The sequence below is a fragment of the Gymnodraco acuticeps genome, unplaced genomic scaffold (assembly GCF_902827175.1).
Source record: "Gymnodraco acuticeps unplaced genomic scaffold, fGymAcu1.1, whole genome shotgun sequence".
NCBI classification, from domain to species: Eukaryota; Metazoa; Chordata; class Actinopteri; order Perciformes; family Bathydraconidae; genus Gymnodraco; species Gymnodraco acuticeps.
The window spans coordinates 2,153,512-2,167,496 of NW_022992308.1; the positions used below are offsets into that span (position 1 = coordinate 2,153,512).

The window sequence follows — 13,985 nt, forward strand, 5'->3', positions numbered from 1 at the left end:
ATCAGACACAACAGTCACAAGCCAGCAATTCAATCATATGTGAGGAAAAAAACATTCAGAAATTGATTAAATGTGTGTGTGCTTCCTGTGTTCAAAGTAATGTGACCATACATTTCCAGTAAAGTTCAAACAATTATAAATTAAAAGGATATACTCTTTATGAAACTGTAATATATGCAACTTTCTATCCTAATAAAAGTTACTTAAACTAGATAACGATATCACGATAAGCACTCATTTTTGATAAGACATGAACAGATGAACACTGATATTCTCTACACATGAAGTAGGCTGATGTGGTTTATCTTATGTATTCCTGTTTAGTGTCACAAAGTTGCGTATAGAAGCTTTAAAACTTTTTGTATGATGGTTATATTTGAAGTAAAAACAAAGACATTTCTCTCGCCCACTAACTCGACTGTTCCAGATTAAACACAAACTACAGAGGTTTATTATGCATGTGTTTGGGTGTCACCACCTTCTTGCTCTGAGTCCTCCCAACAGGGGGGCTCGCCTGTGCTGCCTGTCTGAGGGCGCATATCATCAGCTCTACGAGAGCCCCCTCCTCCTCGTACATCAGACCTGACAACACACACAGATGAACAGAAGTGAGAGGATGACAGCTGATGAGGCACCATGCAGTGAGGGAGCAGCACATGGAAACAACTTAAGGCCCTGGCACACCAAACTGACACCAAAGAACACGTCCCAATGGACCCGATTGTTGTGTCGCCTCACGTCTCCTGCGTCTTGGCCAAAAAGTCGCACTGGAACACACCGCAAAGACTTCAACCGACGGCCAAGTAGCACGTATGCGTGAGTGGAAATAACTCTCCTTACCAGCAAGCGGCGGTAGTGTGTATTCTTAACCAGTTAAGCCCGACGGCCCAGCCGGCGGGGGCAAAACGCAACATCTTGCAAGAAACAGCGTCTGAGGGTTTCTTAACATTTAACAAACTATGAATGTGTCATACCCACTTAACGGGAAGAAACTCAGCTATCAGAAAATATTAACCATTTTTAGCTAAACGAAACACAATGGTAATAACAAAGGCTCTGAATTAGCCCTGAGCGAAAAAATGCTGACACACTAAGCACAGAACTCACTGTAAAATACCCTTATTAATTATCGGATCCGCACAAGCAATATATCGATTAGCAAGCTGGGATTCCACAGATTCCAGAAATATAAGTATCATCACTGAGCGATCAAAACTCGCGGCATGGGAAACAAACCCAGACATCACACCACGTAGCTTTACGGAGCAAACACGGGACATTGTCTTAGCTTTGCTGTTGTTCTGATCAAAAGTTGTGTTCAATGGCATTAAAACGATAACAACGCTGCTGAAGGTTAATCCAATGTGTCTGTGTCACTTTGAAATGATTACTGATAATCCATCATTCCATGTCAATAATGGAATTTTCATATTAGCTGCTACGATAGCTACGAGAGTGTATGACAGCTTCCGGTTTGGGCATTCTGGCTACGCATCACTCATTCACCAATGGGTAATGTTTAGATGGATTTTAGGAACTTCCTCTCGATTCTATTGGCTCTGACGGTTAAAAAGAGATGTCAATCATCAAAATTGACCATGGGGGGCCAGAGATAGGTCAAATCCACCCAAATGACCCCAGAAGTGTTTTTTGTTGCTAAATCTCTCTAAAAAGGTCAAATGTCACTTGTTTTGCATCAATCTTGATACAGGGTACTTATTATATGTTATAGTTTGGATTCTTAAAGCTTTTAGTCTACCATCCCATCATTCAAGGGTGGTTTTTACTTTAAGTAATGGGTTTGTTTTTGGACTGACACAATCATTGAATCATTGAACACATTTTTACTATGTTCAATCTGAATTTACTTTAAAATAAAAAAAAATCTATATTGATTCTGACTTTTCTACATCCAACTCACAGGTGTATCATTGCTTTGAGAAAAAAGATTATTAATTCACCCCTTTTTAGAAGTTTCGCTTCTCATGCACTGACTCGCTAAGCTGAACAGCCAATCAGAGTGATTTATTTTGCCGACAGCCTTGAATCGGGGGCGGAAGGTGTCGGCACGGCCGAAAAGACACGACGGTGCTGGACACACCAATCTGAGTAGGGGGACAGGACTCTCATCGACGGCTGAAACTAGCTTGGTGTGTCCCGGCCTTTACTGAGATATAACATGAGTTATATACATTTAAATTGATTATCTTTATTCACATACTGCTTTTAAAGGTTGAGTTGATTCAGTAGTTTCACCTGATTAATCAATGGGGTCACACTTTTCTATTCAACATACATTTAACTTATGAATAATTTAAATTACAACCAATACTTGCCCTCTTTTGAAACCGTCAACTATTTTCATGGTATAAGAGTGTATTTATGATTCTAGTCAAACAAAACATACCACAACCATATTTCAGTTTTTATTACGGCATGTCTAAATAAATCAATAAAAAATAAGCTTGAAATGATTTTTCATTTTGGAACTGCTCATTTAGAAATAGTTGTAGTAGTACATTGCTGATTACAGAATGGTTTAAACGCACATGAAGCCTAAACCTGTTCCAATAACTCAATACATATTTATGATTTAAAATATGTATTAATAATGAGTATGAAGCTATACTGACATTATAATGTGCATGAGGCCACCAATTTTAGGGCTTTTATGGAACATTTCTCCAGAGGGTCCCATGGCAGGCTACTTTATTCCCATTGGCTGGACTTCATATACTTGTAGAAATCCTCACTGAGCTCTATCTCTGCTGCAGCTCAGACTGAGGTCTGTTGTTCCTCACCAGACTCCTGCAGCAGAACCGTGGTCATGGTCTCCCAGTCTCTCAGCTCAGATTTCGCCACGCCCCACAGACTGTCCACCAGGTACGCCCCGTGCTCGTGGAACTGTCAGGGGGAGAAGGGACATTGTTTTAGATTAACTCTAAAAACGTACTTTTAATACCCAGCTGCCAAACACTTATCTGCTTCTGAACAATTATAGAGAGGCGAAGTCCCTCCCTTTCCGGGGGAGCTCCATGGGACCTTATTTAGGAAAAATTATGTATTGAAGTCAATGGCGAGAGAAAAATTATCTTTCGATCCCGTTTGAATTGTGCCACGAATTACACATATGTTTGTAAATTTAAAAGATAATTTTGCAAGTCAAAACATTTTTTTCCCCGTAAAACTGTGAAGTAACACTTTTTTTTGTGTGAAACCGCTCCATGAACTACATCTCCCGTCTCGCACCACACACCAAGACGGCCGTCACGTTGGCACATTTCACTTCTTTCTTTCAGAATGAGGCGAAAAGTATTGAACGAGGTGAAAATCACTCCAAGTCTGGGCGTGTTGAGAGCTGTACATACACACAAGGGGAGTTAGTCGGTTCCGTAAGATCCAGCATGCGGGACCAGGATTTGGGGATTTGTTGTCTTTCTAATTGCGTATTTTTCATAGTCTTATATTTCAACAGTTTTACGACAAACTGTGACTTTTTTGACATGGAAATTATTTTTTAAGATTGACAAACATCATATGTGTAATTCGTGGCACAATTCAAACGGGATCGAAAGATAATCTTTCTCTCCCCATTGACTTCAATACATAATTTTTCCGAAATAAGGTCCCATGGGTCGGAAATAGATGGGCGGGACTTCGCCTCTCTATGGCATTTACTTTACCCATGACACATGGATAGTTTGCAGTTCAAACGCATAAAAACTTGTACTGCGTCATGCAGAGAGTTTCAGAATACAGACTTTTGAGACGTGACATGCATTAACCGAGAGCTGCAGACTTGAGAATTGGCCACGAGTTTCAAAAATTGGTCTTGCGAATCGACTCATTGCTGTGAGACTTGGCTTACTCCTGACATTTTTTTTTACCTGAGTGTTGTTTTACTGTTTCTGCTGTAAAATGTCCTGCTAAGCCTGGTAGATAAATGTAGTCGTCCATAGGGAACTCAAAATAAAACACGGATTTGCCAGAGAATTAATCTTATTGCGTGACTTTAGAGCGTTTCCCAGGGGCAAGTTTCATAAGGGTTTTAAAGACCAAAAGTTGACCTAACTGAACCACGGTTTTGTGTTAAGGTGAACGATTACACATTTCTATAGGATTTGAACAGTACTTTTAATCAGAAAACATGATTGGAAAGATGGAAATGAGGGCAGAAAGAGACACTACCTCACTCTGCATGTAGAAGGTGATGAGGATTTGAAGGAGGTCTGCATTTCCACTTGTACCATTCACCTGGTTCTCACTGTCAATCACACTTTTCAGCCTGACAGACAAACACACAACATATTTACATCAACCAAAAATAAAGAACTGGCATGGGAACATTGCTCACTGATTTAAGGCAGATGCTTAGTTACAAAGGGAAGTAACATATGTGAGCTGCTCCATCGAAATCAGTCGCATTGACTCGAAGAAACATTTTGAGTTGTATATACTGTTGGAAAGAGGAGATTCCTAGCTTTCTAATGATATAAGGATTGTTGTTGTACTCCACATATTAAGCAAAATATGTCACATGATATAATGACTGTCACCGAGTCATCATTTTGAGAAAAAGGCAAAGTTTCCTCTTCTCTGGAATCCATCGATCTGATTGATTATTAGCAAATGATCAAATACTACGGAGGGAAGATATTTTCGTTTGGATTACTGGTCTGAGGGAAGCTCGCGAGTGTGTGTGTGTGTATACGTGTGTGTTTGTGCAATTTTGCATTTGTGTGTATTGTGTTTGTTTCCCGGGGAAAACACTCACGAGAAACACCGGCTGTTGTTGTGCCTGCTGTGATGTCAAATTACTCCGTTCTCCGCTTGTAATTATGCCGTCACAAGCTTCAAAGCTGTATTTATCATCTGAATTTGCCGAAACAAGTTTAATATTCTGAAAGCCAAGACTTTGTTTATTTGAAATCAGATGAAAACAAACTGTAACGGACCCTGCAGTGTTATCTATGATTACTATACGCCTTACATTCATCATTTCAGCCGGAGGGAGGGGGGCGGCACTGCTGGAAGAGCAGATTGCGAGTGAGAGGTGGCTGTCATCTTCCCTTTACAAGCTTCAAACATGTATTTATCGTGTGACTTTGGAAATAAAAGTTTCATATTCTGAAAGCCAAGAATTTGTTTATTTAAAATCAAACAAAACACACGCAAATCCACGTTTATTTTTAAATGAGCCGTTGCGACTTCCGACTGATTTCGATAGAGCGGGTCACATATGTGTTTTACACTGCTTGTAACATGTAGTATGTATCAAGGTCATGAAAGACATCTAATGTTTTGATTTGGCGGAATGTCTTTGATAAAAAAATCAATCAACAAATAGAAATTGAAACATATCTGTCCAATACAGGAAGAGCCACACCACTAGGGATGCAATTTACTTGGCAAATTCCAGTTTCTATTCTTTTTCATTTGTATTATTTATGACCTGCCACTTCCAATTTTCTTTCTATAGCTATAAGACAGCATCACATATTTTCTACCACGGAGAAGCCTACAACAGAGAGTCAACTATTTATTATCTATCTCGAGCAATGTATTTGTTTAAACTATAAATGAATGAGGAATATTGTAAAGGTGTGTGAGTTGCAAAATGTGTTGCTAGTCCTAAAAAGATGCTAAGAGAAAGACGCATCACTTAGGCAGAAAGTCCACACGTTAGCAACCCAGTTGTGTGTGTTGCTATGACAATAGGTGGTTACTGTCTGCACCGGTGTGTTTGTGTGCAACGTAAAACCATTATGTGGGACAGGACATATGTGGGAATTTAAGACAATGGTAACAATTGACGGCAGATTAGCTGACAATCAACCGGTTTGAATCAAGCCCCCAGGAAGTGCGCCGGACTCTGAGGAAAATATTCATTGTGTCCAAACGGCGGTACTGCAACATCCGTATCAGTCCGTGATGTCCCTGGGCCCGGAAATACTCTTTCCCATTGACTAACATTGACTCTTACAGTCAGGCATGATGGGTAATCTGTGACGTTTCGCTCTCAAAGGTTGGGCCATTTTGTCTTCAAGCACCAATGAGCAGCTCATAGGAAAGAACGAGACCCCGCCTCCGACGCTGTATCCCGTTCTTATTATACATCCATGGTTTGAATCAGTATTATCTTTACGCTTCTCTACTCTACAAATGTTCTAAAACAGTCTGACAGTTTGCAGAAAGGAAACATGAAAATGTACTTGTTGAAGAGGAAGACGCCAGCGGCAGACGCCAGGCCTCGGTTTGAAGCGTAGACCAGCGGATAGATGTGTCCGCACTCCTCCTCTCTCAGACCACCCTCTGTGCTCCTGCATATGTGCACATAAAACTCTTACTGGACAATGTAAAACACAAGGTTAAAAACCGACATTGTTTTGCCTCTTGTCTAAAAGTGTTTCAGTTTTATTTCAACAGGTATTTAACACAGTACCCTATGCTATTTATATAACCTTTATTAACAATCAGTAGGATTTTTCCATACATTTCATAATCACATTGTCTTCTCTTTCAGTTATCTACATCTAAGTTGTGAGTTGAGTCAGTGGTGGGAGATGTTGGCCAATCACGCTGTGATTCATCCGCATGTACGACAAAGAGTGTTATCACACCTATGAGTAACCATTTCACTTCTATTATCGAGAAACTGGACCTGGAAGGAGGACAACCAGGATCTATTTGCAGTATTTGGGATTTTCATCTCACATTTCTAAGTGAGAATTTGGTATAAAAAGATTCTTATTCAGGCACTTTCATGGATCAAAGACCAACTGAATCAAATAACTGGATAACATTATAACTAATTATATTAATATCATTTGTTTTAATAAAGCACAAAACAATCCAAGCAAAAAGAGGGAATTGTAAAAAACTTGCAATATTTGGTTTGTTTTGATCTATGCCAGTTAAGTTCCTGTAATGTATGTTGCAGATAAAGGCGAATCCTTCAGAGAGAGAGAGAGAGAGAGAGAGAGAGAGAGAGAGAGAGAGAGAGAGAGAGAGAGCGAGAGAGAGAGAGAGAGAAAGAGAGAGGCCGTTTCTCAATGTCGAGTATACCTGCTGCAGAGCCACTATTTCAAGTATACTACGTAATTGAGTGGCGCCGAATGCTGGGCATTTAACATGCATTTAAACAGTCCTTCCGTTTACACACCCAACTGGGATGATGACCAATTCTTTATGAACCTTTTTGCTAAAATCCCGAATGCAGACAATCACCGCATAATCATGGGTGTAGATTTTAACTTGATTCAAGATGTGCATCTCGACAGGTCATCCCTTAAGCTTGGCACTATCTCAAAATCCGCTAATGTAGTCTCAAATTATGCAGCACAATTAGGAATCTCAAAGTAAAGCTTTCTCTTTTTTCTCACACGTCCACCACACATTCTCGCAAATAGATTTTTTTCTGCTTGATGACAGCTTGCTACATCTTGCCAGCGCGTGTCAATACCATCCTATAGCCACCTCAGATCACGCCCCTGTATCAATTGACATCCGCCTCACCGACCTTATATAAAAAACGCATATTATTACATTTGGAACATGACCTTTTAATAACGAGCGTAGTGGAGAGACAACTGAGGCAAACTAGGCTGGGAGGCTTCTGGCTCAACAGGCTCGGGCAGTTAACGCCTCCAGATGAATCTCCAAAGTAAAGTCGCCCGAAGGCAATTTAGTCTCTGACCCGATTGAAATAAACAAGTCTTTCTTTGAATTTTATAATAAGTTGTAAACTTCTAAATGCCCCACAATTGGCACAATAAACCCAAATCCTCTTGACTCCTTAACTTTCCCCCAAATTGACATAGTTAACGCAGGCGGAATGGGGGACCCCATTTCCACTTACAGGAAGCCATCAAAATGGGAAAATCCCCTGGTCCGGACGGCTTCACAGTCGAATTCTACAAGGCATATTCGTTTATTTTGGCCCCAATTCTAGCAAGGATGTATAATGATTCCCTTAAAGAAGGCAGATTACCTCAAACCCTGTCCATGGCATCCATCTCTCTACTATTGAAGAAGGATAAAGATCCTACTCTTTGTGGCAGCTACAGACCAATTTGCCTCCTAAATGTTGATTGTAAAATACTGGCTAAGATTTTGTCTCTCCGCCTCCAACTCGTGATACCTTCTATAGTTCCGCTTGACCAAACAGGCTTTATGATAGGGAGACACTCTTTGTTCAATACCAGGAGGCTACTTAATGTTATTTTCTCGCCCCCGTCCAATGTCCCCGAAGTCATAGTTTCACTCGATGCGGAAAAAGCTTTTGATAGGGTGGAGTGGAGCTACTTGTTCTTCATTTTTGAAAAGTTTGGCTTTGACTCCAAATGTATTTCTTGGATTAAGCTTTTATACGCCTCCCCTTCTGCATCGGTAAACACAAATGGCATTCAATCGTCTGCCTTCCCTCTCCAACGTGGGACACGCCAGGGCTGCCCGCTTTCTCCCCTATTGTTTAATTTAGCCATCGAGCCTCTAGCTATATGGCTCAGAGGCCACAATGGGTTTGAGGGCATCACTTGCCATGGTATAGTTCACAAACTTTCCCTTTACGCGGATGACCTTCTCCTATACGTCTCCAATCCTGTGTCCTCTCTCCCTCCTATATTGTCAAACCTTGAGCAGTTTGGTCGTTTATCAGGCTACAAATTAAATCTCCAAAAGAGCGAACTATGTTTTGTAAACCAACTGGCGAAGACACTCCCCCCCAACCGCTTTTCCCTTTAATATTGCATCAGACGGCTTCAGATACTTGGGGGTGTCCATCACCAGCTCCTTTAAAGATCTGTTTCCCAAACATTTTCAACCACTCTTAGCTAAATGCAAATCAGATCTATCTAGGTGGTCTTCCCTTCCCTTATCCCTTGTTGGCCATGTCAATCTTATTAAAATGGTAATTCTGCCGAAATTCTTATATCTCTTCCAGCATATCCCAATTTGCATCAATAAATCTTTTTTCACCAGTCTTGACAGTCAACTAAATGCGTTCATTTGGGATGACAAACCCGCCCGTCTTAAAAAATCAATTCTTCAGCTCCCCAAGTCGGAGGGCGGCTTGGCACTCCCGAACTTCCGTCACTACTACCGGGCCTCTAATATTAACCGACTCCTTTACTGGACTGTCCCCAAGACTCCTAACTCCAGCCCACCATGGGTTCACATGGAGATCTCCTCCTCCTCTAGCTCCTTACACTCTGTGATTTGCTCCCATGATGCACAAAATCTCAGTCAACTCAATTGTTACCAGTACTATTAAGATTTGGCTTCAATTCAGAAGGCAACATGGCTTACACAGAGCCTCAATCCAAGCTCCGATTCTAAATAATCACTCATTCTCTCCATCCTGCTCGGACCCCACCTTCCGAATGTGGGCGGCCAACGGGCTTGTCACAATCAGTAGTATTTAAAAGGATGGGGTTTTCTCTGACTTTGCATCCTTGTCAGCCAAATATCACCTGCCAAACAGTCATCTTTTCCGCTTCTTCCAAATTAGGCATTTTGCTCAAAAGCAATTTCCCCATTTTCCCAACCGCCCCCCCCTGAGTCAGGAATTGACCAGTTTCTCACCCTTGATTGTGACCAAAAAAGGCTGGTATCTACTATTTATGGGCAACTTGCCTCCTTTGACCTAGCCTCTACTACATCTATAAAAGAGTCCTGGGAGGGTGAGTTGGGTGTAGACATATCTGACAGTAAGTGGAGGGACATTTTTCGTTTGGTGCAAACCTCACCTATCTGTGCTAGGCATGGTCTAATGCAGTGTAAGGTGCTCCACAGGGCTCACTTTACCAATGCTAAACTAGCCAAACATATTTCCTCTTAGAAGCGATGCCTGTAACAGATGCAAGCAATCTCCTGCCAAGTACACACATATGTTTTGGTCATGCCCCAGCCTGAATGCCTTCTGGTCTAGTATTTTCAAAACCCTTGAGCAGGCCCTTAACACACCCATACCCCGTAACCCTCTAACTGCCTTGTTTGGCGTCCCCCCAACACAGAACATGCCCACCACGACCCAGCGGGTCATCGCCTTCACAACCCTGCTGGCCAGGCGTTCCATTCTTCTTAAGTGGAAGCACGTCTCCCCACCCACACATGACAGGTGGATACAGGAACTATTACAGTGTATTAATCTCGAAAAGATACGATTTTCACTACAAGGATCCCTGACACTCTTTCATAAGACCTGGACTCCCTTACTACTGCTAATCAATGACCTTACAATCAACCCCGATGCTGATGAGGTGTGAGTGAACCCGGTGGGGGGGGGGGGAGGAGAGACCTTCACTTCCCCCTTTCCTTATCTCCCTAATACATTCACCATTACTTTTTTTGTCTTCTGTTTCCTCATGTAACTTGCAGTACCGTTATTTCCCTGGTATTTATTTTGACTGACTATTAACATGAAGAAGCATCCGTATTTTTATGTAATTTTCAGTTATTGGTCTTTGTATTTCATGGAATTTCTACCCTTTTTTTTTCTTTCTTTTTTTGATGCTGGCGTTTTATGTTTTGTAACTTTTTGATTTATGTCTTGTTTATAATGTGATCATAGCCCATAGGGGTGAGGGTGGGAGGGAGGGGTGAGGTAACTATTTAATTTTCCTACAGACCATCTTCTATACATGTGTACCTACTGTACTGCCATTGTGATGTCTGTCAAAAAGCCAATAAAAAGATTAAAAAAAAAAAAAAAAACAGTCCTTCGGCTCCACTCCATGACGTAGAAACATTGTTTCTTTTAACTTTCATGCCAATAAAGCCCCTTTGAATTGAAAGAGAGAGAGAGAGAGAGTGCTCACTGTTGGATCAGCAGCAACAGATTGACCACTTCCACTGCCACATCCAGGTCTTTGTCCAGCACCATGCCGAGCATCCTCTCCTTAAACAGACAGAAGAACAGCCATGCCAGCAGACACATGGGTGTAAAAATGACACACATTAAAGTACCCACAGACATGCATGCACGCATACAAACCAACTGATCAGGCACTAAGCCATGGCATGAAAACCATTTATCTGCAGCAGCACATGTGGCTTAGGAGGGTTTGTATGTGTTTGAACAAAGCTTATTAACCAACAGTAATTGGCAGCAATTAATGAACCCAGACACACACCCAGAGACAAAGGATAAGACCGACACAACAAACCAGAACGGTGAATAATAATAAAAAATAAATAAAAAAAGGCAAAGAAGTGGGAGGGGCACAATAATACTGCAAAGACAGACACAGGCAGGCAGCAAAATAGAAACAATAAGCTGACACAATAGATTAAAGAGAGGGTATGCAGACAGACAGACAGACAGACAGAGAGACAGAGAGACAGACAGACAGACAGACAGAGAGACAGACAGACAGACAGACAGACAGGCAGGCAGTCAGACAGATGGACGGACAGAAAGACAGACAGACAGAGAGACAGACAGAAAGACAGACAGACAGAGAGACAGACAGACAGACAGACAGTCAGACGGACAGTCAGACAGACAGTCAGACAGATGGACGGACAGGCAGACAGACAGACAGATGGACGGACAGAAAGACAGACAGACAGATGGACGGACAGAAAGACAGACAGACAGATGGACGGACAGGCAGACAGATGGACGGACAGGCAGACAGACAGACAGATGGACGGACAGAAAGACAGACAGACAGTCAGACAGATGGACGGACAGGCAGACAGACAGACAGATGGACGGACAGAAAGACAGACAGACAGTCAGACAGATGGACGGACAGAAAAGACAGACAGACAGACAGTCAGACGGACAGGCAGGCAGACAGACAGACAGTCAGACGGACAGGCAGGCAGACAGACAGACAGACAGTCAGACGGACAGGCAGACAGAGAGACAGACAGTCAGACGGACAGGCAGGCAGACAGACAGACAGACAGACAGACAGACAGACAGACAGACAGACAGACAGATGGACGGACAAGCAGGCAGACAGACAGTCAGACGGACAGGCAGACAGTCGGACGGACAGGCAGGCAGACAGACAGACAGACAGACAGACAGACAGACAGATGGATGGACAGGCAGGCAGGCAGACAGACAGACAGACAGACAGACAGACAGACAGACAGACAGACAGACAGATGGACGGACAAGCAGGCAGACAGACAGACAGACAGACAGTCAGACGGACAGGCAGACAGAGAGACAGACAGTCAGACGGACAGGCAGGCAGACAGACAGACAGACAGACAGACAGACAGACAGACAGACAGACAGACAGATGGACGGACAGGCAGGCAGGCAGACAGACAGACAGACAGACAGACAGATGGACGGACAAGCAGGCAGACAGACAGACAGACAGACAGACAGACAGAGAGACAGACAGTCAGACGGACAGGCAGGCAGACAGACAGACAGACAGACAGACAGACAGACAGTCAGACGGACAGGCAGACAGAGAGACAGACAGTCAGACGGACAGGCAGGCAGACAGACAGACAGACAGACAGACAGAGAGACAGACAGACAGTCAGAGAGACAGACAGTCAGACGGACAGGCAGGCAGACAGACAGACAGACAGTCAGACGGACAGGCAGGCAGACAGACAGGAGGGAGAAGGAGGGGGAAAAGAGACATTAAATGAGGTGAGTCCAATCCAGAGGGAGGCCTCACTTTAAATCTGCTGGTGAAAAGCTCCAGGCGGCCAATGAATTCCTTCTCCTGGTACACGGCCTGCAGGGCACGGACACACTGCAGACGCACTGGACTTTGCTGAAGAAAGAAACACACTGTAAACTACATACAGACTGATATAAGACCGAGAGGACATTTCTCTTTGTGTGAGGTAGAGTATGTGAACTTTCTTGGGTCTGTGTACAGATATTCTACAATAGCGCCGTCTGGTGTGAGAGGCTTTCTGACTATAAATCTTGAATATAAAATGAAAAGATGCCTAAAGCCACTGCTGCCCTGCAGAGAGCTGCAGACAAACAGCTGCTGCCACTGTGACACAGGTGAGATTCAAGGGCCGTACTGAACAGTTTCAAGCTTCATTCAAAATACGTTGACCTTAAACTTATAAATTAACATTTGAATGGGGCACAGGTTTTACTTTTGCATGTTTATTCATTCTGTTTGAACTGGGTGGTTCTGCTTAATTGCAGATTAGGTTTAAGCTGAACTAATATCATTAGTATTACATTCTAAAAACATGTATAAATAGTTGGTTAAATACATGCCTTGAATTTCTGAAATGATCTTATCCAACAGAATCAATATCTGTTGGCCATAAGCCCTTTCAAACATAATTTGTACTGTGGGAAAATGTTTCTCGTCCTGCTTTTAGCTAATATAGAGGGATACACACGAGTGTATAGGTGGCAGGTCTAGAAGCAATCTTAATGCCCCTTTCACACCAACGCGGTTCCCGTTCTAGCTCCGTGCTAGTGTTCTTCTGGGTCGGAACCGGATCTTTTCAGCCACCGTTTTGTTCACACCGCCCAGAGCCCGACTGGTGCTGCCTCTGCGTCATGGCGCCACCGTTTACGTCGCTGATTTTCTCCCCAACGGCGTTCACAACAACAACAATGGGGGACTGCGTCGGGTTGATGATCGTGTTACTTTTAATCATACGAAGCCAGATTAAATTAAATAACGACTTCTCCAACCTTATACTTTTCTCCAGAGTGCCGTGGTTCATTGTTTATTAATGTGTTTCAGCGGCATTTATCGACCGCTGCAGTGCTGCTCTTCCACGGGAGTTTATTCTCCCGTTAACTCACAAGGCAGCGGCCGCTGTAAAGTATTCACTGTCTGACTGTCACACAAGCAGCTGATACATATCCCCAATTCCCCAAGTGAATGTGTTTCAGTATGAATTGACGCTGTTTGGCCCATGGATGTATAATAAGAACTGGATACAGCGTGGGAGGCGGGGTCTCGTTCTTTCCTATGAGAGCTGCTCATTGGTGCATGAGGACAAAATGGCCCAACTTTTGAGAG

At 42.9% G+C, this 13,985-nt stretch overlaps 1 protein-coding gene across 4 annotated transcripts in view; it reads right to left on the bottom strand.

The window, feature by feature from the left end:
• LOC117541063 (cohesin subunit SA-1) overlaps positions 1-13,985 on the bottom strand; it is a 49,758-nt gene that overhangs the window by 21,219 nt on the left and 14,554 nt on the right. For 3 of the 4 annotated variants that reach the window (XM_034208133.1, XM_034208129.1, XM_034208130.1), the window contains exons 10-15: positions 12,657-12,755; positions 10,818-10,897; positions 6,213-6,320; positions 4,189-4,285; positions 2,802-2,904; positions 479-582 (exon numbers count right to left, since the gene is read on the bottom strand). In XM_034208133.1, the coding sequence (XP_034064024.1) occupies positions 479-582; positions 2,802-2,904; positions 4,189-4,285; positions 6,213-6,320; positions 10,818-10,897; positions 12,657-12,755 (591 nt within the window). The remainder of the gene's footprint in view (positions 1-478; positions 583-2,801; positions 2,905-4,188; positions 4,286-6,212; positions 6,321-10,817; positions 10,898-12,656; positions 12,756-13,985) is intronic. The other variant, XM_034208131.1, reaches the window with a different exon arrangement.